General features: G+C 44.3%; 3 protein-coding genes across 11 annotated transcripts; 2 read left to right on the top strand and 1 right to left on the bottom strand.

Moving 5' to 3' along the window:
• The first annotated feature begins 19 nt into the window (after positions 1–19).
• LOC147337632 (uncharacterized) lies at positions 20–3558 on the top strand. Its single transcript, XM_086307417.1, has 6 exons — positions 20–220; positions 1177–1209; positions 1387–1416; positions 2067–2114; positions 2207–2326; positions 2443–3558. Exons 1-6 carry the CDS (start codon positions 35–37, stop codon positions 2488–2490), a joined length of 465 nt encoding a protein of 154 aa, XP_086163543.1. The 5' UTR covers positions 20–34; the 3' UTR covers positions 2491–3558.
• A 7092-nt stretch (positions 3559–10650) lies between these two features.
• LOC147337631 (uncharacterized) lies at positions 10651–19747 on the bottom strand. 3 transcript variants are annotated; one of them, XM_086307348.1, is made up of 4 exons: positions 18866–19078; positions 18315–18786; positions 15733–16047; positions 10651–15473 (listed from the first exon to the last, which is right to left on the bottom strand). In XM_086307348.1, exons 2-4 carry the CDS (start codon positions 18327–18329, stop codon positions 12186–12188), a joined length of 3618 nt encoding a protein of 1205 aa, XP_086163474.1. In that variant the 5' UTR covers positions 18330–18786; positions 18866–19078; the 3' UTR covers positions 10651–12185. The 3 variants fall into 3 exon arrangements, with proteins under 3 accessions (XP_086163474.1, XP_086163475.1, XP_086163473.1); XM_086307349.1 differs by lacking the exons at positions 18315–18786; positions 18866–19078 and adding an exon at positions 19589–19747; XM_086307347.1 differs by having other exon boundaries at positions 18315–19078.
• Positions 19220–26435, top strand: LOC147337630 (charged multivesicular body protein 1B1-like). 7 transcript variants are annotated; one of them, XM_086307354.1, is made up of 8 exons: positions 19220–19441; positions 20680–20786; positions 20880–21026; positions 22036–22104; positions 22197–22304; positions 22452–22495; positions 22688–22760; positions 25837–26435. In XM_086307354.1, exons 3-8 carry the CDS (start codon positions 20898–20900, stop codon positions 26059–26061), a joined length of 648 nt encoding a protein of 215 aa, XP_086163480.1. In that variant the 5' UTR covers positions 19220–19441; positions 20680–20786; positions 20880–20897; the 3' UTR covers positions 26062–26435. The 7 variants fall into 7 exon arrangements, with proteins under 7 accessions (XP_086163480.1, XP_086163484.1, XP_086163496.1 ...); XM_086307358.1 differs by having other exon boundaries at positions 20647–20786; XM_086307370.1 differs by lacking the exon at positions 19220–19441 and adding an exon at positions 19722–19819 and having other exon boundaries at positions 20647–20786.
• Positions 26436–27783: the final 1348 nt, after the last annotated feature.

Below are 27783 nucleotides of genomic sequence, written 5' to 3'. Positions count from 1 at the left end.
TGGCGTCACCCGATTGGCCGAGGGCCTATCAATCATGCCTTTAGCCGCACCCCTCCCCCCATTCAACCACTCGCCTCTCTGTTCCAGTGTGTTTACTACACTGCCGAGCATAAGGGAGACACTCGTCTTCACATGCACTGATCCCACAGAGAAAAAAAAAACAGTTTTTAGTTGTATTTGTAAGGAAACCCTCCAAGAGATCAACATGCCCAAGAGAAAGGTACGTATTACGAAAATAGCAAAAATACTTTGAGGCGGATAGCAGCCATTAATGCAATGAAAACGATTGTGAAGACATCCCTCTGAGACATTACTTAATTATAACGCAACGGATAGCGGTTATTTTTCGCTGGTAATTTTTTGCCTGTTTTCTAGATATAATCTGCATTTTTTTTGTGTTAGAGCGAATATTTTCCTGCTCGGACACGGCCTTTAAAACGCCTTTTTCGTGTGCGAGCCGCTGTCCTTTGGGGAGTCAGAAGTCTCTCTCGGTCTCCATGCAGTTAAAGCACAAGCAGCAGCCATGCTTTGCAGCTCTTGTCCACCTTCGTCGCCCGACCTACCGAGAACAAACGCTTCGCTTATCGCCGTTCGGGCTCCAAACCGGCCCGAAGTGGCGCCAGAAAATGCCTTAGTGGCTTTACTTTGCATTTTGACCGCGAAAACAAACATTCGCCGTCGCGTTTCGATAAAATTATATATTTTCTCTCTTTGTTCGCGGTCCCAAATGGCTGCGATGGCGTTTCCCTGCCGCCCGGTGGCGCCTGTGAGCCCGCTAAACATGGTCCCTCCCCCTTCTCAGAGACTCCCGCGCCAGCTTTCAAATCTCAGCTCCATGCACTGAATGAGAGAAAGAGATGGGGGGGCGTGGAAGGGGAAAGCAAGGCCTGGACCCTCGAAATATGGCCTCAGAGACCCGCATGACTCTGCTCTCACAGCCTCCGTCGGAATCCAGGCGTGGAGCCGGCATTTCTGGCCTGTAAATCGCTTAAACCCACCTGTATTTGAAATGAACTTTGCTTTTCACCTGAAACTGAAAAGTTTTTTCAGCACCTCTATGACCAATCCTAATATGTGTCCAGGTCGCACAGCATCTGTTCGCTGTTGATATAAACAGCAGCTAAGCTCTTATTTTTTCCAGTCACTCATTTAAAGCTGTTGTGTTGTGTTTTTCAGGCACACGGAGCAGAGGCAGGAGAAAAGGAGGAGGTAAGCAAGGAAACGGCGAGCTGCACCTCTCGCACGCCATTTAAATTCAGATTTTAATCAGCACGTGAAAGATTAAAAGGGAAAATAAAAATTTTAGATTAAATACCTGTGTGTCTGTGCTTCCTGCTTGTCAAAATAAAAGCCTCGCATTAACAACAACCTCTTGTCATGTTTCAGCCCCAGAGGAGATCAGCTCGGTTATCGGCGGTAAGATGGCACACACTTTTCCACGCTCACCGACATCACCTGATGAGAATGGACACGTAAAAAACCCAAACAAAGCAGAGCGGCTAAAAGTGTAGCACATGCAGATATTTAAATTGAGTGTGCATAGGGGCGCATAGGAGCAAGAACTGCGTTTTCCAGCAAAGCAAAACTTTTCAACAAGTTGTTTTTGCATAACAAAGCATAGCAGTGACTTGAGAACAGTTATATAGTGCATTAAAATTACTACAAATGTCTCAGATATACTTTAATTTGCCTAAATTCACAATTAAAGCAAGATTAATGAACATTACAGTGAGTTAAAACAGCCAAAATCAACCTCAAAGATGTGTTCACATGTATCTACATGTAATACTAACTAAAAGCCAATAGCTGGCATAATCGACCCCCAGTATTGACTGTGGGGGTTTTTTTCTTAATGAAGCAAATTATTGGCACGCTGTGTCTTTATTGAAAGAAGTTTCTTTTCAGGAACATTTTAGGGGTTTAAAGATGTCTTTCATGCACCAAAGTCCTCATGAACATTCAGAAGTACTGGGAAAAAACAGGCTCTAAACTATCATAGATACTCCTGTAGTGCTGCTGTATTCAAGCGTAGCAGTTTCCACATCGCTTTCCTCTTCTTTCCCCAGAAACCGGCCCCGCCCAAGCCGGAACCAAAGGTGAAGAAGGCGGCGAAGGTGAGAGGCTAAATGAAGTAGTATTCGAGGGTGGAGGGGAGGGCGTTTGTAGATGCTCAGCATGCTCACTGCTTGTGTCTAAACCTGAACAGAAAGAAAAGGCTGTGAACGACAAGAAGGAGGACAAGAAGACCAAGAAGGCGAAGGAGAACGCCGAGGCAGAGGCGAACGAGGAAAACCACTCTGAGAACGGCGAGGCCAAGACCAACGAGGTGTGTGCGCAGGGGGACGCCCCTCCCCTTGGCCTTTTTGGACAACCCTGGTAATTTCACGATTTCACCAAAAACGAACAAAGTTTTAACTTCAGCCTTTCTGCTTCATCCCTTAGGTGGAGGCAGCTCCCGAGGAGGCCAAGGAGGAGGCCAAGTCCGAGTAGCACCACTGCCCAAACTCTCTCCTCCTCCATCTTCTACAGCCCCTTCCCCCCCACTCCACCCAAAAAACTACCCCAGCCAGTCCCACCCCACCCCCCCTCTAAGTCTCTCTCACATGGTTTCCCTCCAAGGCGTATTGTTAACAGAGGAATATTTTTATCAATGATTTTATAAGTATCCGTACAGATTTTTAGCACAAAAAAGCAAAGCTGATTATGGAGCGCCTTGCAGATTTGCAGTGGTCATATCAAAGTGTCTGCAAGCGAAATGAACACACTAAAATCTTTTTTAAATGGCATTTCATGATTGTTGAAGGCTTGTTTTTGGTGTAGAAAGCGTGTCCCTGCCGGATTGGCCATGTTGTGAGTTGTGTATTACTGTGGGGTTTTTTTTTGTTTGTTTGTTTCACTTCTAACTCCACAAAAATCAGACCTTTTCTTCCTCACCTCCTCCCCTTTCTCCCCCCTTTTATCCACGTTTTTACTACAACGGTTCAGACATGTCGGTGTGGGCGATTCCTTTTAGACCTCTATAAACGTGCAGTGAGTCCCCTCCTCATTTTTTTTTTTTTTTTTCCATTTTTGTTTCTCTGCTTCTGTCTCATGGTGTTTTTTTTTTTTTTTTTTCTTTCATTGAAATTGTGTTTTGACGAAGAAGAAGAAAAAAAAGATACAAAACGAAAAACTACTAGCGTGTTGTCCATAAGAAAGAGGAAGACGAACATGTGAAACATTCCGGAGAACGGCGACTGCCTCCGATCCGTCTCCTTAGACGACCCTGCGTGTATAAAAGAAAAGAGGAAAAAAATTCTAAAAAAAACAACAAAACAAAACAGCTCCCGCTCCATCCACGCTGTCACGCCAGCTTTTCTAAACACTGTTTTTTGTTTTAGTTTTTTCTGGTTTGGTTCGGTTTTTTTGGTTTTTTAACAGCGATTGAATTTGGAATCCTTCTGTGACAAAAAAAAAGGAAAAAAAAAAAAGAAAAAAAACATATATGCAGGTGTCCGGTCCCTCTCTTATGTTCTGAAATTCTCTTAATAAAAAGAAGTCCTGGGAATTTTCCTCGAATCGGAGTGTCCAGTTTGCTTTCTTTGACGACAGAGTGGGATAAATAAAGGGAAATGAATGGGGGGAAATGGGTTGTGAGTCAAAACTCAAGCGTTTCGTAGGTAAAAGTAACCATGTGTTGTCTTTGAATTGAAATATAAAGCCTGCTTGCGTCTTTAAAGCATGCGATTTCCACTACTAACTGTGCTTAAGAGCCTCCCGGGATCTATCTGTACGCATAATCAAAAATGACTGCATTCATTTTTCTTTTTTAAACAAGAACATCCTTGCCACTTAGCAAAATCCAGTATTTCCTTCAAGAGAAGCTGCTGCAGGTTATAGATTCCACATTTCATCCGTCCTCCTTTCTCTGATTACACACTCAAGTCCACTTCATCCTCCAAACTTACTCGAGGCATGTTTGTTACAGCCCAGACTGCAAATATCTGTTGCAAAAGACTCTTTAAGGGAGGTCAGGTCAGCGAAAGGTCAGCCAGACCTTCATTGTTCATCCCACTGATCGATCCTTCTAAAATGCACCAGTGAGAAGACATCATACCCAGTAACTGAGCAAAGTCTTTAATAAAGTCATGCTTCTACATCCTCTCTGGCTCGCAGCCTTTACAAACCCAGAGAAAAAGGGCCTAGATGCAGACAGTTCCTAACTGCCCGCTTCTTCCTTCCCCTTTAGGGCTTAACACGCTCACGTTAAACCCTGGCGCGAGTGCTGTGACCCACATTCACCTCGACCCTGAAAGAAAGAAGAAGTTGCTGCTTTATTTCGTAACCTGCTTTAAAGAGAGCCCCGCATTTAGGTTGCACGTACAAAGCTTTCATGCATCGGTTCATGGCAAAGGCCTGGCAGGAGAATGGTGAAGAAGATGCTTGTAGTCTGCTGAGCAAACACGGTGTGAGTGGGCGACTCTGATGTGCACTTGCCTGCAGCACTGGGTGTGTGAGCGTGCACGCTTGCTGCGTTCTGTTGAGCCTCAAAGTCAACCGCTGCTGTGAGTTCAAGTATATGAAGACACATGCATGTGTGTGTGTGTTTGTAACAGCATTGTTTTCCAGGCTTGGACTGGGTGCAACAGCCTGCAGCAGCTCCTCTGGTTTAAGCTTCAGCTTTGTGTCTTCATGTGCTTCACTTATCTGTGAATCACTGCACAATATGACGCTCGATTTTAATTTGTATTTATTTATTTTGTTTAGTTTTGGGTTATTTCCCCCCTTCTCTTCCGCTATGCTGTGCAGCAGTCTCAGTCCCTCTGACCTGCATTGTCATGGCCGAGCACTGGGCTCCATTTTGTCGATGTCTTGCTGTGCGTTAAGCGTCGTTGCGCCTCGCCGCCACTAGATGTCAGTCTTGTCTCATATTTCATACCTTAAAAGAAACCAAAACAAAAAACGCTCTTTGCCCACGGCCTCATGTGGAGCTTTGATTAACCTTACATTTGATTAACTCATGCATTAAAAGGCGTTATTCTGTTTTTTATTATTAATTTACTATGAGAGATGACTCACACATTTCTTAATAGAGCAAAAAAAAAAAAAAAAAGCATTTCAAAGGCCTCCTTACCTCCCTTCCCATTCTTATTCACATCTCGCTTCGTTATGGCTTTTAATCCTCTTGTCATCAGCTGTTGTTTAATGCATTTACTTTTCAATCTAGTGTGACTTGAGCCGGGCCGGATAAAAGCACACGGTCGGGCCCAGGCGATTAATTCGCAGCCTCTGTGTGTGAGATCCGTCGATAAGTGAGGGAAACTAAAGGAAATACATTATTGATCAGACAGAAAGTTTCAGATCTCAGCCAGGGTGGTCTCTTTTTTATTGCTCACCACCTTCTTTCATCTGTGCACTCCTTGTGATATTCCTCAGCTCTTACACTCTCATTGATCCGTCCATTCAGCCCTCTGACTCGTTAACGGCTTTGATACCGAGACACACACAAACACGCGCAAACAAACCAAACATGCAGCCCTCTCTTAAGGCAATCGGGCATCAAAGTTCTAATGAGCCCCTACCGATATTGTTTTATCTTCTGCCTGTGTGTGCGTGCTGAGTGCTCTGGCTGAAATTGAATGTTTGTCTGCCTGCTTTATCTGTCTCTCGGCCCATCTGCCGGTCTGCCTGCTCATCCTCTTCTGTCTTTTCACTGTCTGGTCTGAGTAATCACAAGGCTGCTTTGCCCCCGCCGTGCATGAACCCCCCTCCACCGCCAGTGTTTACTCTCACTTTGTCCTTACTCCTGGCAGGCTTGTTGACTAAAATAGCCCCACCCCCATTTCCCCCCTTTTATTTATTTATTTTTAAACATTTGCACAGCCTATTCTGTCATCCCACGCGTTTTCAGCTCCCGTCGTTTACCTCCCCCCTGTCCGCATCCCTCTGGTCAGGGACGGTGCATGTTTGCACACATCTTCCCCGCGTAGTTCGGTGTGTGTTACATGGAAGGAGATGGAGGGTGGGGTGCTCTCTGAGTAAAAAAAGAATGAGGATGACCTTTTGCGAGGAAGTGATTTAAATGATGCCCTGTCGTCAGCAGGAAGAGCACTGTGTGAATGTGGATGAGCAATTGTTGTGGAAAGGACGTCACACTTTTTGCACACGCGTAAAGCTGGGGGACAGTGTGCGCACACACACACACACACACACACACACACACACACACACACACACACACACACACACACACACACACACAGGTTCAGGTTCACATTTTCAATGGAAAATGTCTGGCTGTCTTAAACAACTGTTTGTGTTCGACTGTCTTGTTTATCTGTACTCGATGGGGGTGGGATGTTCAGGAGTGAATGGGAAGACGCAGGAGGAGAAAGAGAGGAAGAGGAAACTAACGGGAGGTGAGGAAGAAGAGGGGAAGGGGAGAAGAGAGGAGAGGAAGTGTGCAGGGGAGAAGAGCTGGATGCAGATGGGGATCTATTCTCTCCGTGCACACAGACAAGATGGAAATGAGTGGGCGTCTGTGACGTCAATCAGTGAACACACACACACTCCCCTCCTCTTCCAGTCCCATGCTAATACATGCTTCACTGCAAACAGCAGCAGTCCTACGGATCACAGGCATAAACATCAGCACACACAAACACCATCTCCACACACACACACACACACACACACACACACACACACACACACACACACACACACACACACACACACACACACACACACACACACACACACACAGGCACATTCAGATATGCAGAACTGAGTTTCATCTCTGAGCGGCTCGCGGAGCGCAGGATCTCTGCTCTGTTGTTTACACAGAGAGAAAATCTTGTTTGGCGCCACAGATGGCATTTAAAGACACTCAGATCTTTACCAAAGTATAAAACATAAAAAAATTCTAATTTTAAAATTTCAATAAGAAACAAAAAACTGGCATATAAGCCGACTCCAGCGCACGCTTACAGCCACTCTTGTTTTTGTGCAGACCTAATGGAAAGTTGCTGTGCGTATGTAATGTGGAATTATCTTCCTTTTAATGGATGAAGGTTCCGCTGAATTCAGTCCCGGCCTCCGTAGACTTCTCGTGCCATCTTATCGCTGACTGAGGGAATCGAAACAAGAAAATATAAATTCTTCATGTATAACCAAGAATGTACACAATATCACACAAGACAGCATTAGGGGGTTGTTGGAAGAATGAAAAGAAGATGACTACAATTAAGGCATGCTATTGACGCACATAGATGGGTTATCTTGTTGAATGCTGGGTAACTGTACCCCACTGTTCATTTAAATGAGAGGGTGTGAAGAGTCTAAAAGGAATCCACCGCATCTTGTCTTGAACATGAAAAGAACTACTTTCTAAAAGCTGACATTTTTTGAAGGATTTGAGCACAGAAACTGAAATTCGTCAGTGAATGTCACAATACATCATCAGCTACATAGCAGCACTTGTGCTGCTGTATGAAGCAAAACACTTAGTAAACTCACAGCAGCCACCTGCATGTTTTTCTCAGTAAAATGGGCCCCTCCCACTGTCGTAAACCTCCCTTTCCGTCCGCCTGATTGATCACCTCTTATGTAAGCCAGTGTCTTTGCCACACAGCCACCATTAAGATCCATTATGCTGAATTTAGTTTGCATAATTAAAAAAAGAAGTAAGGTCTCGTTGACCCGCGGGTTCCTGAATAAATCTGATAACTAAGAGTGAAGTAGGCAGGCGGGAGGCACAGACAGCCGCTCAGTAAACATAATTGTCTGCCACTATATTCCACATCGGTGCACAATTTTCCACTACTTTAAGAGGAAGTTAAAGCCATCGTGGTGCGAGCTGAGCGTGAAAAACATCACAGATGGGTTGGCGCCGCTCGGAGAGAAAGAAAGTGATATGATCGACAGCTTTGATTCCTCAAGGTTTTCTGATTCAGGGCCCATGTAAGGCGTGCATTTGGCAAGTTCGCCTTTAAGAAATCATCCATCCATGTCACAGAGTCGTGACGACACAGACTTCTATCTAGAGAAATGAAAAAACTATTTTTGAAACACTCCACGCTGCCTGCCCAATTTTTGCTTTTAAGGATGAATTACCGGATAAAGTAAGAGCGCATCCACTTAACGGCTACCCTGAGGTACCCCTGAGCAAGGTACCGTCCCTACACACTGCTCCCCGGGCGCCTGCTTAGTGGGCTGCCCACTGCTTCACTGAGTGAATGGGTCAAATGCAGAGAAAAACAAGTAATTTCCCCATGGGGATCAATAAAGTATCCGTTATTAAAAAAAAAAAAAAAAAGTAAGAGCGCATCCGTTTCAGAGCGGGGGCGGCGCGTGTCTGTGTGTGGGGGGGGATTTGGGTGTGTGGGTGTGGTGGGTAGCATTAATGATGCAGCAGACACTTGTCTTTCTGGCTGCTTTACTTCTTTGAGTATTTATCTCTCCCCCCCCCCCCCTTCCCCCCCCATAATGTTCTCATGTATCCTCAGCTGGAAGAGGACTGAGTCACTGCAGCCATGGAAGCAGGTGGGTGGGTAGGAACACAGTGGATGGGAGGGCGAGGACATGGGTGTGGGATGTGGGGTAGTGGGGATGATGAAGAGGGAGGTTGTAGTGAATGAAAGAGAGAATATATGAATGGTGAATACTGTGTGTCCATTTTATTGCTCTGCACTGCTCAATCACTAAAAGACAAATTCTGTCTGCAAAGGCAAATAAAGCCGTCCCAACTGGTTTTGGACTCTTACAGTCGCTCGCAGGAGACTTTAAAGGGTAATCGAGAGAAAGGAGCAGAAAAATTAATTCATGGGAATATGATCGGGGGAGTGGGAGCAGGGGGAATACATTTGTCGGCAGCCTTAATTATCTTAATACACACTTCAGGCAGAGCTACATGTTTCATCCCTTAAGCCGCCGCTAACCCCAACTTGATGCTTTTCTTTTCTTTTCTTTTTTTACATTTTTTCCCCTGCAGAGGCTAAATGTGCCCACAAGCGATTCCAGATTTAACTCTGAGGTATAAAAAGATTAGGCAATGTGAGCATATCAAACTAGAACCCATATTGTGTTCATAAAATGGTGCTGAGAACATCATCTAACCAAATGTATTGGCCTGAGTGTGTGAGGGACAGAAAGAGACAAAGGCAGATGTGTGGGTGATGTTCTCTTTTTGTTTCACTGAGTTTGAAAATGTTTATTGAGGGTGGACGGGTGGGCAGACCATTAGGAAAATTGATGTGCATGCAGATGTGTGTGGACATGTGTGTGTGTGTTCCTGCTCTGACATCACTGCTGCCGTCACTGCAGCCACCTCACGGTGACTCCCTTGTGACTGAAGGCCTGACAACCTCCCACGCTCTCCCCATCAAACTCCCATGCTCCTGCTCCTCTCTTGCCTGGCTTCATCTATAAACCCACCCCCCTCCCACCCCACTCACTCCTCATCCCCTGCTTTCCGTCTCCTCCTCAGCTCCGTTTCTATATCCATACATCATCGCCGTCCACTAGCTTTTCACCTCACCCACCTTCTTTTCATTCTTCCTGTTTTTTTCCCATCTCTTTCTCCCCCTCATTTGGTGTGTGGGTCTTCCCTGTCTTCCGTCATGCTCTCTGCACCCACAGTGCTCCCTGTCTGTGTCTCTATGGAAACCCTGAGTGGACATGAGTAGCTCAGAGGTCTGTGAAACACTGATACAGACACTATTAGATCACATGCTCCCGTTTCCTCTCAGAAAGCCGCGTGCGTGTGCAAGCCCTACTGTGTGGGAATAGATGCTGCGTGACCATGGCAATACAGCCTCCTCGCAAGATACACCTCGTCTCCCCCTGTGCCAATGACCTATCAGTGGTGTGAAGTGGGAGGAAAGGATGGAATGAGGGAGTAAGGAGGGAGTCCTATTGTTTCATTATACTGTAAGTCTCTTCAATTACTAGCTGGGGAAAGGGACCACCTGATGCCGCCTCTGCACAAATATTTCCATCAGAAGAACACACACAAGGCTGTGTTACCATGGCTTCAGAGGACTCTTGACTTACAGTCATTTCTTAGAGACATACCTTAACCTTATCGCCTTACCTTAAAATATGTCCCCATCTTATTCTGTAGTGATTTAAATTGCTTTATGTCCTCATAAAGATGACAAGTCCCCATAAATATGACTATGTAAACAGATTTAGGACCCCGTAGTATCATAAATTCCAACCCATACAAACATACACACACACCGTCCCCCTCCTCTCCTTTCTCCCCGATCACTCTCACACCTCATGAACCGTACTCTCCTCACATTTACACATTGTTGAGCCTGCTGTGTTGCGTAGCTCGTGCGTCATCTGTGTCCAAACACATCAGAAGGACAGGTGATTTGTGATAAGAGGCCTCGCACAGACAGAATTTTACAGCTCTGGGTCGCTCTCCTGGGCACCATCGTTATTTGTCGGTCACGCTTAAGTGGATCATTACAGAGCTTAATCACGGGGAAGGATACGTAAGCTGCACAGCATGTCATTTCGGGAGTGCCATGAGGTTATGAACGTGCGTGCAAAAAGGCAGGAAAATACGATAGTGGAATTCTTTTTCTCTTTGCAGTCGAAGCATTAACCGATTTGAAAAAAGGGGAAAAAAGAATCAGTTTCACTCACATGTGAAGGTTTGTCGAGTCTCCCCTTTATTTTATCAAAATGTACATACAGAAACTACAACAGGACTACATTAAAGAAGACATCAAAATGGGCAGCAATAACAGGGGTCAACAACTGAACAAACACCCAACCCAGCCCCAGGCCCACCCCATTAACATCCCCAGTGCAGTGAGATAAAGACATGCCAATGATGTCTCACATTTAGGCACTTGATTTCCCTACCGAACCATCTTTGGTCATAGTTGCTGTTGCACGGTTTCAAACTGAGATTCAAACAGGTTTGAGGTGGATCCGAACTCGATTCACGTGGGTTCTGCTGCGAATCGGCCGAAGCCGATGTACGCTGAGAGGAGTCGCATGAGTTTTAAAGCAAATCGGTTTAGACAGAGCTGCATCTGCCAGGTTTAGAGATGACCCAAAGATGGTTTTAACCTGACCGCCTCCATAGAGTAAACCGCAGTATTAATTAAATTAACACTAGATGATACAATACTTCACATGATTACAGAAAAGACTCCACAACAGAAAGGAATCAAGCAGCACATCTTAACACAGTTTACCTGAAAACAACGCAGTGTATTTTCACACGATATACTGTAATCAATACGCTGTACAGTCTATTCCAAAGGCAATGTTGTTAGACTTTTTTGTAAGAACTAATCAGTCTTTTTACCACTGAGTATAATCTTGGAAAGTCTTGCAAAAATAGATCAATTTTTAATAAATTAAAAGCCTTGTTTTGATTGTAGGATGTGACCTTTTAAGCTACTCATGCATTGTCTAACTTTGTGTGTATACAGTAATATGCGTTACCTTGTATCTCTTTATGTATGTATGCATGTATGTGTGTCTATATGTATGAGAGTGATTTGATAAAAATACTGTACACACTAGTAGACTTATCCCTCTCTCCTTTTTTTGGAATACACCTCTTTCGGTAAAGGAATAACAAAGTTACATTAAACTGTTTAAGAAGCATAGTAGTCACACAGTATTTGGCAGTGAACAGTCCTAATTTATCCATGCACAATATCAACCACAGGCAAGGTCCACATTCTGAACAAACCCATTAAGAACAACACAGTAAGAACATGGAAAGAGTTTACAAGAATTTAAGACCCTGGAAGTGTGTGTGTGTGTGTGTGTGTGTGTGTGTGTGTGTGTGTGTGTGTGTGTGTGTGTGTGTGTGTGTGTGTGTGTGTGAGAGAGAGAGAGAGAATGTCCACAGCACATTTGGTTTCCCAGGGAGACCAAAGGCCTATGACTCATGTAGTGCATACAGCATTTTCTGGAATTTTTAACAATATCGGAAGAATTAGTATTTTCCACAAAGCCCAAATAATTACATATAATCATGTTAGAACCTTACAGAGTACTTGGGGAGTTTAGTGTAAAAACCCACTCAATCCCACCCCCATAGGTCTATTATAGACCAAACAGTTTATCCCTGGATTATATTTCCATTCTCAAGCTTTTTCTTTGGAGCATGCACCATCCCCTAGCTCAATTGTGTATTTTGTGTAATGACATGTGTATCCATGCATGTTTTACACAAGTCCAGTTTGCGGGTGCAGGTGTAAAGGGTAAGGTTGGTACAGCAGAGCTGATCCCCCTTGGGGTATGTAGTAGCTGCAGTAGCTGGGTTCTGCTAGATAGGGGGCAGTGTGCTCAGCAAGGTACGGGGCAGGCTGGTAGAAGCACGTCACATGGTCTGTGTTGGGTATTATGTTCTGCTCTCCCAGAACCTTCAGTGCCAGCACTGTGATCATATTCAGTGTTTGACGCCTTTCGTGTCCCATCAGACACACTGTGCTGTCATCTACCACACGACGCAACGTCATCAAGTACTGGTACTTGCTTCTCTCCTCGCCGATAAAATGGTTCTTCAAGTAGGACAGGATCTTTCGCTGTTGTTCCTGCACGTCAGGGAAATCAATAAAAAAGCGTGAGCACATGTAGCGCTCCAGTGTCTTTATCTGAGTCTCGCTGGCTGGTCGGTAGTCTCGCACCAACAGGTTGCTGTATTTCAACAAGCCACCACCTCGAATCTCTTCGGGGTTCCTGGTAGCAATCAGGCGGTAGCGCAGGTGGTCCATGGCTGCCTCAAAGTCACCATACATGCTCTCTGCCAGGACCTCGACAGCAGGGACTGAGTCAGATGCCTGAGGAGAGTCACACTGTTCAGAAGTGTCTGTGGTTACCTCAGGGGCCTCTTTGTTCTCAGGCACAGAGTTGGCTGCCTCAGTGGCTTCTGGAGAGGCAGATTCCCCGGGGCATTCAGACTGAGAGTGAGGCAGAACATGTGAGGTGGAACTTGGGATAGTGATTGGAAAAGAGACAGGCTCAGTAACCTGAGGCAAAGATGAGATATATTCATGTTCTTTTTTAACCTCCAACTGTAAGAGAGGAACTCCCGGCTGAGGGGAAGACTCTTTAATCTGTTCATCACTGTCCGTGTTTAGTATCAAAGGCTCCATGTCTGAAGATACCTGAGGTACAAGGTCCTCCGACTCCACCGGTGGAGTGAGGCAGAGGAGGGGAGGGCTCAGGCAGGGGGAAGGGGGTGTGAGACAGAGCGGTGTAGGGCTCAAGCTGAGCATTGGAGGGGTGAGGTAAGGAGGCGAGCTGAGGCAGGATGAGGTAGGGCTGAAGCTTAGGGTTGGAGAGCTAAAGCTAGTAGCAGGGCTGACAGTGCTTAGCATCGGAGACGAGAGGCAGTGAGATGGAGGGGTCAGGCATGGGGGAGGGCTGAGGATGGGGGGCGGGGGAGTTAGGCAAGGAGGGGACAGACTAACTACTGGAGGGGTGAGACAGGACACAGGAGGTGTAACACAGTGGACAGGAGAAGCTGGACTGAAGGCGGACCCTTGCGGGCTGTCACTTGGTTGATTCACAGCCATCTTTTTGGTCTCTTGTTCTGTTCTGGAACTAGAAGGATCTGACTGTGAAACTAACATGTCTGCTGAGTCAAGGGGCTCTACTTGTTTGGCAGTTTCTGTAGGGGAGGACTGACTGGGCTCACTGAAATCCACATGTGTAGTTGGTGTTTCAGTAGGGCTCTGAGTAGCCGTTTCACCTGGGTCTTCTGTGGCTAACTGAGAAACCGGTGGGTCTTGAGGTAAAGCAGACATGGAATTCAGAGTAGAGGTGGAGATTATATCAAGGGCTGGATCCGGAGCTGGGCTAAAGTTAAGATCTGAAGCTAGGTTACTGGAAGGACTAGGTTCAGAATTAGTCTTAAAAGGAATGGTGCTTGTTGGGGTAGCTGTAGAGTTTGAACTGGAAGCAGTTGGCTCTGTGTTAAAGGCTATCTCGGGGCTCGCGTGAGGGTTTGACTCCAGGCAGGGCACAGAAACGAGTAACTCGTTTTCGGGGAGTGAGCTGGGGTTAGGACTGGGGGTGACCTTTCTGCACATCCTCCGAGGGGGTTTGGGGGATGAGTGTTTGAGCACCACCATGTGAGATAGTCTCTCTGAGGCCTTACAAGGGGGAGCAGAGGAGGTCTTTTTGTCAGAAGAAAGGCTAGGTGGTGGAAGTAAAATATCCTGAGTATCTGGAGGGTTAGCGGCATCAAGTGTGTTAGGTGTTTTTTCTGAGTTTTCTGTTTGTTGTGTGTTGTCAATCTCCAGCAAATCCTGTGCGTCAGGAAGCTGTGTGCTGCAAAGTGTGAGAGCAGAAGAGGAGGAGCAGGAACAATCAATACCCTGTGTGTTCTCTGTGATTTCACATATTTCTGTGTCAGTTTTCCTCTCTTCTTCTATTTCTTCCTCTGTTTCTGCATTTTGTTCATCTGCTAACTTGTGTGAGGATGTACTAGTGTGTAGAGCTGGCACATGTGTTTTATCTTCCTCACTGCTGCTTTCATACTCTCCGAAAGACTTAGATACGTTTGTTTTATCAGATTGCTCTGTACTGCGAGGGCTTTCTCTAAGGTTCAGACACTCTCCCTGGGTTTCGTTTGAGGTTTTTGGCATCTCAGACTGTCCCATCTGCTCTGCTAGTTCTTTCTGTTCATCAGGGGGTTTTGTGTGGTTAGCAAGTTCTTTCTGGACAGAGAGTTCTCCGTGGTTTGAATGTGCTGGTGGTAAGTCGTCACAGGGCTTCGCTTGCTTTAACTGTTCTACCTTTGTTGAGCCTTCAGTCTTTTCCAAGAGCTCTGGCTCATGTTCAATCTGAGCTGGTGGTTCAGCTTCCTCAGGGGCTTGTTTCTTTTCTGACAAAGATGTCTGGCCTGTCTGGTTTAAGTTTTCTCCGTGCTCTGACACTTCCTTCAACCCTTCAGGTATTTTCTCTTTGCTGTCTTTCTCCAGTGCTGTGTGTTTTGTCTGGTTTGAATGTACAGTTTGTTGTGAGAATTCGGTCTGAGAATTGTTTTCCTGCACCTCATCTCTCTGTTTTATCTGGCTGTTTTGAGCACCTTCTTCACCGAAAATGTCTCTGTCTGTGGGCTTTTCTGTTTCTGGCGCAGCTGTTTGATTCAGCAGGGAAGGAGAGTATTTATTCTGATTCTCTGCGGGCTGGTCCTTAACTTCAACCTTATTCATTTTGCGCTGCGAGTCCTTCTGCATGTAAGACTCTAGAAGACGATCCAGAATGATCTGGAAGGAGTCTACGCTGAACTCAAATTGGCGCCTGAGCGCACTCACAAATTTGAGCTCCAGGTTTTTGCCACTGTTGTTTGAGAGGGAGATGAGGCTCCAGCGGTCATGTTCGTTGAAGACTTTTACCATTTTCTGGACATAGGCCTCTTTCATTGTGGCGTTGCTGATCCGTTCCCTGTTGACTGCAGCAGGCAGAAAGTCCAGCAAGCAGCCCAGCACTGACTCTTTGATCACCTGGGAGGGCAAAAAGTTAACAGCATGACAGCTACAACTAATCACAACGATCTACTGAAATAAAAATCATTGCTGTGGTTTAGGTTTTGGTATAATCTAGTTAAAACAAGCATGATCGATTCAGCTACAAATTAATTATGGTTAGGATTACAATATCATGTTTAACAGAACCCCAGTAAAAATCATTTGCAACCCCTACATGGCTTATTCAATGCTGTCAGCGCAGGTAACTGGTGTCTAAACGCTACAGTAATCTCACCTGGAACTCCTCTTGAGTGGGCAACTCCACTCCAAAGATGATGTCCAAGTCCTTGTAGCTTGTTCCGTTGTCTCGGACAAGGACGTGGCTGGCGGTGGAGCCGTTCAGACGAACATCTCTAACTGTGATTCCCTGCTTCTGCAGCCTGGCCCGCACGGCAATGATGATGTCACGAGGACGCAGCTCCAGCGTGGGAAAATTCCCACGGCCGTGGATTGGAACCACCTCTGAAAGAACCTGATGGAGAACCTCCACCTGCTCAGCGTTCAGGCTGTGAAATCGCTGACTGGATTTCTTTTCAGACATGCTGCTGCCCTGAAGGGAGGGATGACAATGAGAGTTTATTACAGCTCCTCAATGAAATATGCTGTGTGTTTCTCTCTCTCTCTCTCTCTCTCTCACACACACACACACACACACTCAGTATCACTCATATGCACACTCTCTGCCAGTCTGCTGTCTGCAAGTCACAGCTTGGCTGACAGCTTTTCCACAATGCTAATGTAACTGCTGTGTTGACAAGCTGACACATGGAGCAAACCACGCAGATGTGCTTTGCATAAATACTCTTCAACTGTTCACCCAGGTCACAGCAAATTATGGGGAAGTGGTCGAGTTACAAAAAGAGTCTGAAATGCTTTACAGTATTTACTGCTCATGACTTACAACGTGTTAATTAGTCACTTTATTTACACTCCATCTATTAATTGCTGGCTCAGGATTTAATGTAATTCCTTTAACTCAAAATATAACATTTACTTAGCCTTTGTATAAGATAATAATAAAAGATAATAAAATGCAACCTTTGTTTATTATTTTCACCGGACAAGAAAGGGTTAAGTTGAATGAGTCATCACCAGCAGACTGCATTAATCACACCAACGTCACTAATTAAAGACACACATCTGTTTTTGTGGCCGTGTGTGCAGCACATGATGCGTGCATATTACAATCAATAACTCCATCCATTTGTGGGACTGCATGTTAAATGTATAAAAAAAAATTCCAACCCAAATTGAAACAAAGAGAAATTAAATAAGAGCTAATTATGCTGTTTGGCATTTAACATGTGGAGTCCTCCTGGCACTTACACACTCAGCCTCTGCATCCAGACTCCATTAATAAATCTCTAAAGAGTCAAAATATTTTCAATAAGCTGCACAATATCTTTATTTGCCTAACCAAGTCAGTCTGAAGAGTCTCTGTTAAGTGACTGAGTGTGCGATTGTGAGCGCCTGTCAAAGTGTTTCGGCGAGTGAGTGCTCGTGTTCGTGTTTGCAACTGTGGTTCATAGCAGCCCATTATGATCTATTGTTTGCTTTAATCAATAGTTGTCACTCAGTGCTACAGCTGAATGCAGCTGATTGCTATGATTTGTCAATACTAGCAGGCTAAACAGTGGGATAATAATGAGCAGTAATCGGATGCTTTCTGGTATCATTTAGTCAGACACCAGAGGGTTATAGTCTGTAACAACCACAAACAAAATCTATAATGGGGGCGTCTTAGAAAGCTTTGCATGCATTTCAACAAACACTAAATCAGCATAAGTGCAGATCGTACATAAAGCTACAGAAGTACAGAAGTTGCTGTTTTTTGAAGAACTGCTTACCAGGATGAAAAGAAGTTGAGTCTTAGAGCACAGAGCTCCTAAATAGCTTTTGTGGATGAGACATCGGCTCACGTGTCCCACTTTAACCAGGCAAACTTCACATCGCAAAATGATCATACATCCAGAGCTGATACAAACACCTCCAGATGTTTACACTTATCACACGCACAGCGACACAATATGTTGACGAGGCACTGCAGGAGCGTTTTTCCAACTGGCCCCTTGTATTTCCCCCACAACCCCCCTCCCCCTTTCTCACTCTCCTGCAAACTTGCAGCCTGAGTGACTCATCCAGGCGTATCGGCTCAGCTCACACATAATCTATAGCCACTGAAAACCCAACAAATCTGAGAAGCTCATACACACTGGGCTACATGTACAAACAAACAATAAGGCTCTGTAAACTCAGGTGAATGTCTTGTGTATAAAATCTGTCAAGTAGCACACAGGAGGGAGAGTTAGTCCTGTGGTTAGAATACTCTAAATATATGTCCTTTATATATACCTATATATAGACAGACAGACAGACACACACACACACATACATACATGCATATATGTTATTTGCATGCAAGTCCTTGATTTTTACTTTTATCCCCTTGAAATATTATAAACATATGAATACTGAAGTGGAAGACAACTCAGTAGGCTACTTACTGAGCTTATAACACAATATTTACCGAGAAGAAAGCCTGTATTTTTAAATGCAGTGCTTGAGTTCACCAGTACATTGCTAAAATAAAGAAATAAATAAGAAATAAAAATACAGCTATTAATTTTTCCCATAAAAGTTAACACCTGTTGGGTGTTATAGTTCACCACTTGTACAGTTTCACAGTCCTGTGGCAAGTGGAGGCAATTAAGCGCAATGAAGTGCCTGCCAGGGTAAAGGGCAGCACTCGTGAGAATTAAAAACTTAAAAACGGGATTAAAAGAAAAAAAAAAACTTCACAGAGCTGAGTGTTCTTACCTGTTGCTGAGGCATCTGAGGGAGCGAGCGGCTCCTGACTTGTCAGCGGGATGAAACAGCGGGTATCCACCGAGCTACAGGTCCGGAGAGTTCGTGTTTTCTACTGGCTTTGTTTTTTCTTTTGAAGTCCCTGCCCGCTCCGTTTAGACTCGATGCTGACGCGGCTGGGTCCCTTATAAGGCATGCGTTGCCAGAATCTGCGCGCGAGTTCATTCGGGCGCTGTCCGGGAGGCGCGTGGTGCTGAAATGAAGAATGAAACGAGTCCTCGCGCTCTTGTTTCTCCTTCGGCAGCCTGGAGCGTAACGCAGTTTCCATAGCGACCTGCCGTCATTCAGTTATGACTGGGGAGTGCGCGTGCACGCGCGCGCGGATGAGTGCGCGTGCAGCAGTCTTCTCACAACAATGGTGGAGTTGTGGTGGTAAAGAGGGCGTTAACAAGTGTCAGGGATAATTCGAGTGTTCGTGCCAGGCCTGCATTAAGAAGAATAAAAGTTTACAGGACGAACTAATCACAGCCGTGCAACCTGTGCGTGTACCAACAAATCCTCACTTTATTATGTGGCCTTTCTGTGTGTTTGACGTGTCAGCGCTGAACTCAACTGCTACCACATCACCTCAGTATTACACCGTGGCTGAGGTTGAGGCCATAAATGTCGGGACATATGGTTTTGGGGGGACATTTTCTCAACCGCTTCTCATCACGAAAACATCATTATATCTAATGCTGTGTCCACACAAAGTGTCAGCAGATACAGTATGAGTCATCCATGCAGCTCCCTCCCCCTAACCCAGCCTTAACCCCCCCCCCCCCCTCCCCAAACCCGAGCCTTCTTTGGCTGGCCGATGCACGCACACACTGGAACACTTTCTCTATCTGGACAATTACAGCCAATAATCCTTCTCCCCCCTTCATACTGCAAATTCGTGCTCCATCCCTTAAAAACCTACTTGCACAAATCCCCGCACGTGTTCCCTTGCCGTGTTAGCTCACACAGCCATTCTTTCCGCGGAACTCTATAAACAAGCAGTTCCAGATGTTACCTAGTTACGTGTTAATGCATCCGCAATAAAGTGGAAGGATATGCGTGAAAGCGTTAAGTCAAACACGGCTGGCTCTGTGGAAAAGGTAAATTTACTCCTTCTCTCTCTCGCTCGCTCTCTCTCTCTCTCTCTCTCTCACACACACACACACACACACACACACACACACACACACACACACACACACACACACACACACAAATGACGTCACTAGACGTGTACCACAACCTACCGATACCGGGTAAACTATTTTTAGCCTGGATGGAACTTGTCTGCTTTGCTTTGGACACGCGCACCCAGTCCACTTTTCCAACGGTCGTGACGTAGAAGGCGCGAGCACGTCACGCAGAATCGTGATCAAGTGTGACGACGGTGAAAGGTGGCCAGAAGTATCAGCGATTGTATTCAAAGATAAAGATTAACTAAGATGGTTCACACATCTCTCTTCTGCCCCGATATAAAGGTTTTAGTCATAGATCGACATTGTTAATGCAGATAATTTATTAATTAGTGACAAAGCTTATTTTGTACGTGTAAATATGGGCCGAATAGTGGGCTATTAATAAAATATAGATGCAAATGTTGAGAAAAAAGGTCATAAATACCACCAAAAACAAGAAGGAACATTCGGGAATAGTCGTCGTGTCTAATAGACGCTCTTTGGCGCATGCGTGATAAGAGAATTCCTAATCTTTCACACTTAGTAGCATTTTTTGCGAGCGATGGAATTTATTTTTGTAACTGCCTAACCAACGGATTAATATTTCACGATTATAAGAGCATTTTGGGGGACAGAAAGACAAATAAAAAAATCTACCACTCTTTTTTAACCGAATTAAAACAAAAGCGGAAGTATCTGCAACCGATGCATCTTGCCTCGCTACACTGCCGTATGGTACAACCCTCAAAAATCAAAACAAGCATCTCCGGTTGAAAAAAAGCGAGTGTCTGGATGCTACTTTGTACATTACGAAACTCAGTAGTTGTCTCAGAAAAAGACTTTTATCATGTCGAATATGGAAAGTATCCTTTCATTTGTACTCTTACGTACATTTGCCTAGCAAAACCGTAGCTAGTCATAAGCTGGGCTTAAGCTAACTCTTTCATACATGGAAGTTCTGCTCTGTTGTGTCGTTATGAGCAAAAACCTGACCTTGTTTTCACGTTTTTCTTTTTATATTTGGCTAAATTTTCGCTAGCATCATGAGAACCACTGACTTGGGTTAAATAAGCTAGATGTATTCAGACTCGTCCTCATAGCATTAAATTGTAATTTGGATTTATTACCAGTGCTCTGCTAACATGAAACAACCCCTTGACCAGCTGCTCAAGAACACTTGTTCAACCTGAAGTTTGCTGCCAAGGAGCTACAGCGTAACTCCAGGAAATGTGATAAAGAGGAAAAGTCAGAAAAAACTAAAGTGAAGCAGGTTGGTTTATTACACTTATTAGAGTCTTGAAAAGCTGGCCCACAGTATAACTGCACCGCGTGTTACACTGTGTGTGTATGCTGTGTTTCTCAGGCTATCCAGAAGGGTAATATGGAGGCAGCCAGGATCCATGCAGAGAACGCCATCCGGCAGAAGCACCAGTCCATCAACTTCTTGAGGATGAGTGCCCGGGTGGACGCTGTAGCCTCTAGGGTCCAGACAGCTGTCACTATGAACCAGGTCAGGACTGTGGGTCATGGGTTTGCAGGCCACTTCTCTTGCTTTTCCACTGTAATGTAAACGATGACCACCGAAAAACTCTTTTAATGGCATACATTAAGACAGAGAATGTTCCCTGGCTTGAGTTGGTTGTACTTTGCTTTTTACGTTCCATTCAAAGTCAAAATCAGTTTTGCTTCTCTTGGATTGCAGTGATTCTAAAGAATGATATAAGTAATTATAGTTGTGTACTGCAACTATTCCAGATATTTGTCACACATTCAGATGTGTAAATATAGTGGGGGTTTTTTTTTTTCATTTTTAAAAGGTTATATATGTAAACCAGATTTCATTGTAGCCTTGCATGTGCTATGACATCAAAACCTCTTGTCCTACATTTACAAGGAGTGTGCTCGTTCACCACATCAAATGTTATGCATGTATTTTTTTCACTGTGCATGTTCTGAAAATGACATCTTATTTCAGAAGAGGTGAAAAGCGCAGCCACTTCAGAGTCAGGCAAAAGGGCTCGCAGACATGCAAACAAAAAGACACCAATAACATAATGTCATTAGAGGCGCTTTAGACCTTGTGCTATTAGCTCCTCGCTCTTGTGAGAGTGACGGCCTCTTTTAAATTGCTTTAATTCAGCATCACTACAGGAAAGGCACCTTTTCACAGAGTAAAGCGTAATAATGTCTGCAGAAATGGAAGGAGTGCGTGAGATGTTACAGCCGAGCAACACCTCTGAGCACCCTTGTGTGTTGCTATAATACCGCTGCCTCTCATTAAAGCTAATGCCATCGCATTTATTATAAACCCATTTACCGCAGCTTGTTTACCTAATGGTAGGTTTGTTTTTGACTAGATTAATCTTTAATCAGCATCATCCTAGAACTATTAGAGGTGCTTCTAGTGTGAGAGAGTCATGATAGAGTGTCTAGTTAAAAGGGTTAAAGTGACACCTAGTGGACACGTTGGAAAACAGCACCCAAGCTTCAGTGGTTTATTTCATGTTTTGTTTTCCCAGGTGTCAAAATCCATGTCTGGAGTGGTGAAGTCTATGGATGTTACACTGAAAAGCATGAACCTGGAGAAGGTTAGAGGCTGTTTGCAGCATATGGCACAAAAACTATTCAGGAAATTTCTATTCGTTAATTCGTTTTTTGGGCTCACGGTGTTTCTGCACAGATCTCTGCACTGATGGACAAGTTTGAAAAGCAGTTTGAAACTCTTGACGTGCAGACAGCTCAGATGGAGGATACCATGAGCAGCACCACCACTCTAACGACGCCTCAGGTAACACTTCCTGTTATCTCCCAAGAAGGAAACATTCCTGAGCCCTTGTTGCTGCTTATGCATGCAGGATCACTGCATACTTATTCAGTTGTTTCATTTCTAAAGGCCTTTTTTTTTTTAATTACTATTTGCTTGTTGGGTCCCTAGAATGAAGTGGATATGCTGTTGCACGAGATGGCTGATGAAGCCGGGTAAGATCTCTACGCTGTCTAAAAGCATTAGGAAAGAAATTGGCAACTGCAGTGTATAAAATGAACTGTACTAAAAGCTTTATTCAAATGACTTTCATTAAGATCGAGGATGCACCTCTTTCACTGTTTACAAGGCTGCTTTGAAACACAAAAGGCTCATTAATATTAATTAATTAGATTTTTATTTTTCAGTTTGGATCTTAATCTGGAGCTTCCTGCAGGCCAGACCTCTTCACTGGCTTCATCTGTGGCATCAGCAGAGCAGGTAAGATATCCCAGTAGAGCAGGGCGATATGAGCAAAAATATTTATCACAATATACATTTGAAAATTTGAGATAACGATATAACTGACGATATAATTGACACTAGACAAAATACTTTACAACTCCACAACTTTATTAGTGCAATGTATTTTCACTTAAACAAGCAGCTGTTTTTTATGTGCATTAAAGTTATATAAAAAATTTAACTGTGCAAATGCAAATTCCTTGCTGACAGTTTAACCAAAAGGCATTTCCAGTGGAAATTGGCCGACATATCCTCAGCATAACCATGTATAATATCCACAAAACTTAAAAAAAGAGGTTATACACACACAATACGATAATATTATGTTGAAGCACAGTACGTATCACTCTGCGAGGCTCCTGCCTACAATAGCCGTAATGCTCCGAAAATCCATCAAGTGGTGCGGGTTCGTAGGCAGGAGCTTCGCAGAGTGATACGTACTGTGCTTCAACATAATATTACCGTATTGTGTGTTTGACAGATTTTTGAGCGACGTGTACCAAATAAAATCGTTTAGAGGTCAGTAAACACAACCACAATTCATACATAAGACACACAGGATTATAAGGGGCACTGTAGATTTTCAGGTAGCATGCTCTACCAAAAATAGTGCTTTGTTGTGTATCTGATGGATGAAAGCTAAACCAGTTCCACACCACTGAAGTTGCAGCATTTTTACAAACCAATTCTGGTTCATTCGTTTCATTCAACGATCCGCTTTCGCCCTTCTCATTCTCCGTCGCCGTCATGCTTTTTCTGCATTGTGTGTATGAAAACAAAGGCACTGCGCATGCGCGTTTTACCCGTATTCTATCGCGATATTTCATTTCTTATCGTTGCCCAACATTATACCGGTATTACCGTGAACAGTATGATATGGCCCAGCCCTATATACCAGCTGTTAAACATCCATCCTTTAGAGCAGCGGTCCCCAATCCCCGGGCCTCGGACCGCTACCAGTCCGTGAGTCGTTTATGTGTGATATCTGACAGGGTTTTATTGAAGCGAGTCATCAGCACGACCCTCTGGTGGACAAAAAAAAAATCTGTGCCAAATCAAGCATGCTGATCCATCCGCTGTGCCGATCCCACGGGGCAAGTGAATGTACCTACTTCAAACCCATAAGTATGCAGGTCACTCTGTTATTGTTAAGCCGAATTTATGGTTCAGTGAGGGCAGCGCAGCCGGGGATAGCCCATCTACCTGCAGACCAGTGTGTGGGCTACTCTTGCTTGTGCTGTGGAGAACAGTGTAAGTGTGAAACTGAGTGTAAAGATCAATGAAAAGTGTCCACTGACCCGCTGTCTGTGCTTTTCATGCTGTATTTTTGAAGTCACTAAAGGTTTTTTTTGCGGTTCTCCAGTTCCCAGTAAACTCCACTGTTGCTCCTTTCTCTATTCCAGCCCACTTGTCAACCAGTCAGCATTTAGCGAACGCATATGACTTCCGCTTTCAGTGACATGCAGTTGGAATTTTGGAAAACTGCAGAGGAGCAAGTCTGTGTTGGGTGAAAACCGTGATACACTCGTTGTCTGAATGGTAGTGTGTACGCTGGAGGACACGTTTACGGGACCTTAAATTACGCTTTAGCCTGACTAAACCATCAGAAACAGACTTCATGAGGGTGTGCTGAGGGCCCGATGTCCTCTAGTGAGCTCTGTGCTCACCGCCCAGCATGTGGAGCCCGATTTGCATTTTCCACAGAACACCAGGATTGGCAGGTCCACCACTGGTGCTCTGTGCTTTTCACAGATGAGAGCAGGTTCACCGTGAGCACATGTGACAGACGTGAAAGGGTCATGAGAAGCTGTGGAGAATGTTATGCTGCCTGTGACATCGAACATTGATTCTGCAGGTTGATCATTTTCTTTTTCATCAAACGATGTGACATCCCTTCACTCCTAACGCATTACCTCGTCCAATCAGTGTAGATATCGATGTGATTTACTTTCCCAGTGAGATCTGATGTGTTTTCAAAGTGTTCCTTTAATTTATTTGAGTGATACACGTTCTTCACATGCCATTAAGGGTCAGTCAGTGGGATCTGTGGAACGTGTGAAGCCACAAAAAGGATCATCATTTTCTTTCCTGTTTAAGGAAACTTGTCTTTTATTGAGGTTTTCTTCGGTTTGTTTTGTCCTTTTTGTTAGTGTGATTACTTTGTTACTCATCTTTAACCTCCTAAGACCCGAACTCTTCCATTGCATGCATTTTTAATTTCTCTTTGATATTTGGGCATATTGGGGCCCGATGAATGTAAAAACAAAGAATTACCACATTTTTTTTTCTTACCTTTTCCTGTTTTTAAGAAAAATAAGAGCCACATGTGAAGATATTTGTTTAAAATTTTGATAGAACAGTAGCAGTAAAATGTCCTCGTAAGTGGATATCAGGCCCTTGTAGAGTAATTAAGTATTTTGGTCTAAATAACCTAAAATGTGATGTCCACATATGTGGACGCCAGGTCCTTGGAGGTTAAAGAATATTGCTGTCTGTCAGGCTTAACCCTGTATCCCTCACACAGTTACAGCAGTGAGCTGGTTGGATTTTACTTAATGGTTCACCCTCTGTTTCACTGTATTACATTTGGATGAAAATTGCTTGAAAACCAAGAGATTGGTTAGCGCCCCCCTGGGAACAAGTGCTAGGAAAAAATGTGTATTCCCAGATAGCAAAAGATAGCGAATGAAAATTTGAATTTCAATCATTTAGCAGGTTTCTGGAAGTTGCAAGGATTTTGGATCGCCAGGTGGTCACTGACTGGTTTCCGGGCATGCACGACTGGGAAGATAGCTAACAATATCTTAGTACCTGCAGCCCTCACTAGGATGACCTGCTGTCTGTTGTTTTGAAAATGTGTACATGATGCTGGCTGCAAACTAAATCTACCTACAAGTATAAATATTTAAAGGAGCCGGAACATAAAAGATTTACAGTTTTAATAACTCTGTTCTTTTCTTCAGCCCTAAGAACACACAAAATCAATATATCGAACTGGACTATGAATGATTGAAAACCAAAGCTCCTGTAATAAATGTTTCCTTTGACCTAGCTGTCTCCATCTGCTGATTTCTCTCTCGTCTTTCGTGCCGTCATCAGGATGAGCTCTCCCAGAGGCTGTCCAGGCTGCGAGACCAGGTGTCATAGTGACACGGCGAGGAAAACAACAAGAAGGAGCAAAAACACGGAAGGGCCAATAAAAACAAAAAGTGCAATGTGCCTGCAGGCTTCATGCCCTCCTTTATATTCTTTTTTTTTTCTTTTGAGAAAAGCCTGAAAGCAGAAAATGATGTTTTTATAAGAAAGCAGGCTTTCAGTCCTGCAAGTGCGTACAGCTATTACCTCAGTCTAAGCTGGTTATGTTGCATGTGTATATAATGCAAAGCAAAGTAATATATTTATTTATGTACTAATTTATTTCCTAACTGAATGGATATTGTAAGGGTGTACTTTTACTGCTACTGCTGACGGTGTTGACACTTTTGTTTTTTGCTTCCAGTGTCAGCTTTGCTGTCGTAATACAAAATTCTCCAGGTGAAATAGTTTCCTTGAGTATTTAATAGAATTTTCTTCATGTAGCAGTAACCACTCCAAAGGCTCACACCGCACTGCTATTCACAAACGCAAAGTCATTAAAAGTATTGCAAAATCTCATCCTTGTCACTTTTTTGTTGTTGTTGTTGTCCTTGTCATTTTGTGTTTTGGATGAAGTATGCAGCACACATTCCTCTCGGTCTCTCCATTTTTCTGCGTGCCCCTCCCTCTTTCTCTTCTTCAACAGGGAACAGATGAGAGGTCAAAGGTGTCACCTGTAGAGGAAGCAGCCTTCTGCCACTCGCATGCCAGTACCTCATTACACACACACACACACACACACACACACACACACACACACACACACACACACACACACACACACACACACACAGTGTATCTCTGGGAGGGAGGCACATCCCAGCTGGGAGCCATTACAGGTGCCGTCCTAACACACACACATATATCTTCATATGAACACGTTCGCAACCCTGTAGCGAGGGGAGCTCTCCGGAGTGACACTCGGTCACCTCTGACCTCTTTTGTGTCCCTCCTAATCATCATCAGCACAAACTTAACTACATCCACAATCATCATCATCAGTGCTCGCAGACTGACACGAGTCTCTTGTTTGCGCTTGCTTCCAGACACTTTGATGAGTTTGAGGTCTGCAGTACGTTTGAGCACGCACCCGCTCCTTTAAGTCCTCAGTTCTTCTTATTTTCCACTGACCTCTGTGATCCAACAGCTGTCAGTCATTTTTTTTCTCCACCGTTTTTTTGGGGGTCTAAAATTCAAATTCCGTGTTCCTTTTGTGGTAAGAACCACAAAATGTATTTGATACTTTTGTGTGTGTGTTTCAAATCTAATTTTAACCCTCAATGGCCGTCTCTTTTCTTTCAACATGATTAAAGCTGGGAGAGTCTTTCACCGCCTGCCCCCTCCACTGTGTGCATCTCAACATATGTGCAAGGGATGTTTTCACCAGATGCGCAGGAGACAACTCCTGTGTGAGCAACACCGCAGGGAGAAGCCTGTGTTTGTATGTGTGTGTGTCAGGTGTTGATACCTAGCAGCTCTCCCCTCCAGTCAACACCTCCCTGTCCAGGTTCCTACAGGAGTGCCACTTGCTGACAGGAAGGGATCTGGTGGGCTGTGGGTTGTGTCCCTGTGGCTGACCCTTCTGCTTGTGCACAGGGTGTGTGTCTGCATGTCTGTGTTGGTGGATGAAAAGCTGCTCAAAGCCACAAATGCTGGCTCAGCGAAAAAAACTAATTGCAACAGGGGGGATTGGTTAGACTTCCATATGATTCATGTGCAGGATATGAAACAGTGAGTTTAAAGAGTCATAAACTGGATTCAGCAGGAAGAGATGAATACCAAAAAGTCCCAAATTATTTTCTGGAGAATTAAATAGAAGGAAAAAATGAATTAATGGATCCCTAAAGAGTTGATAACTTCCTGA

Source organism: Aulonocara sp. 'chitande type north' Nkhata Bay, linkage group LG2 (genome assembly GCF_057382095.1).
Source record: "Aulonocara sp. 'chitande type north' Nkhata Bay isolate Kocher_YH1m ecotype deep benthic linkage group LG2, A_spYH_male_GT1.1, whole genome shotgun sequence".
NCBI lineage: Eukaryota > Metazoa > Chordata > Actinopteri > Cichliformes > Cichlidae > Aulonocara > Aulonocara sp. 'chitande type north' Nkhata Bay.
This window is presented reverse-complemented; position numbering and strand designations above follow the sequence as displayed.

Excerpts from the sequence above, each read along its gene's own strand:
- LOC147337630 (XM_086307350.1), top strand. Across the intron at positions 21,027-22,035 it reads CAGCTGTCACTATGAACCAG|GTGTCAAAATCCATGTCTGG; the intron begins GTCAGGACTGTG and ends TTGTTTTCCCAG. Across the intron at positions 22,761-25,836 it reads CTGTGGCATCAGCAGAGCAG|CTGTCTCCATCTGCTGATTT; the intron begins GTAAGATATCCC and ends CCTTTGACCTAG.
- LOC147337631 (XM_086307347.1), bottom strand. Across the intron at positions 15,474-15,732 it reads CCACTCAAGAGGAGTTCCAG|GTGATCAAAGAGTCAGTGCT; the intron begins GTGAGATTACTG and ends TTGCCCTCCCAG.
- LOC147337632 (XM_086307417.1), top strand. The coding sequence starts at position 35 with ATGCCTTTAGCCGCACCCCTCCCCCCATTCAACCACTCGCCTCTCTGT. Across the intron at positions 1,210-1,386 it reads AGGCAGGAGAAAAGGAGGAG|CCCCAGAGGAGATCAGCTCG; the intron begins GTAAGCAAGGAA and ends GTCATGTTTCAG. Across the intron at positions 1,417-2,066 it reads GATCAGCTCGGTTATCGGCG|AAACCGGCCCCGCCCAAGCC; the intron begins GTAAGATGGCAC and ends TTCTTTCCCCAG.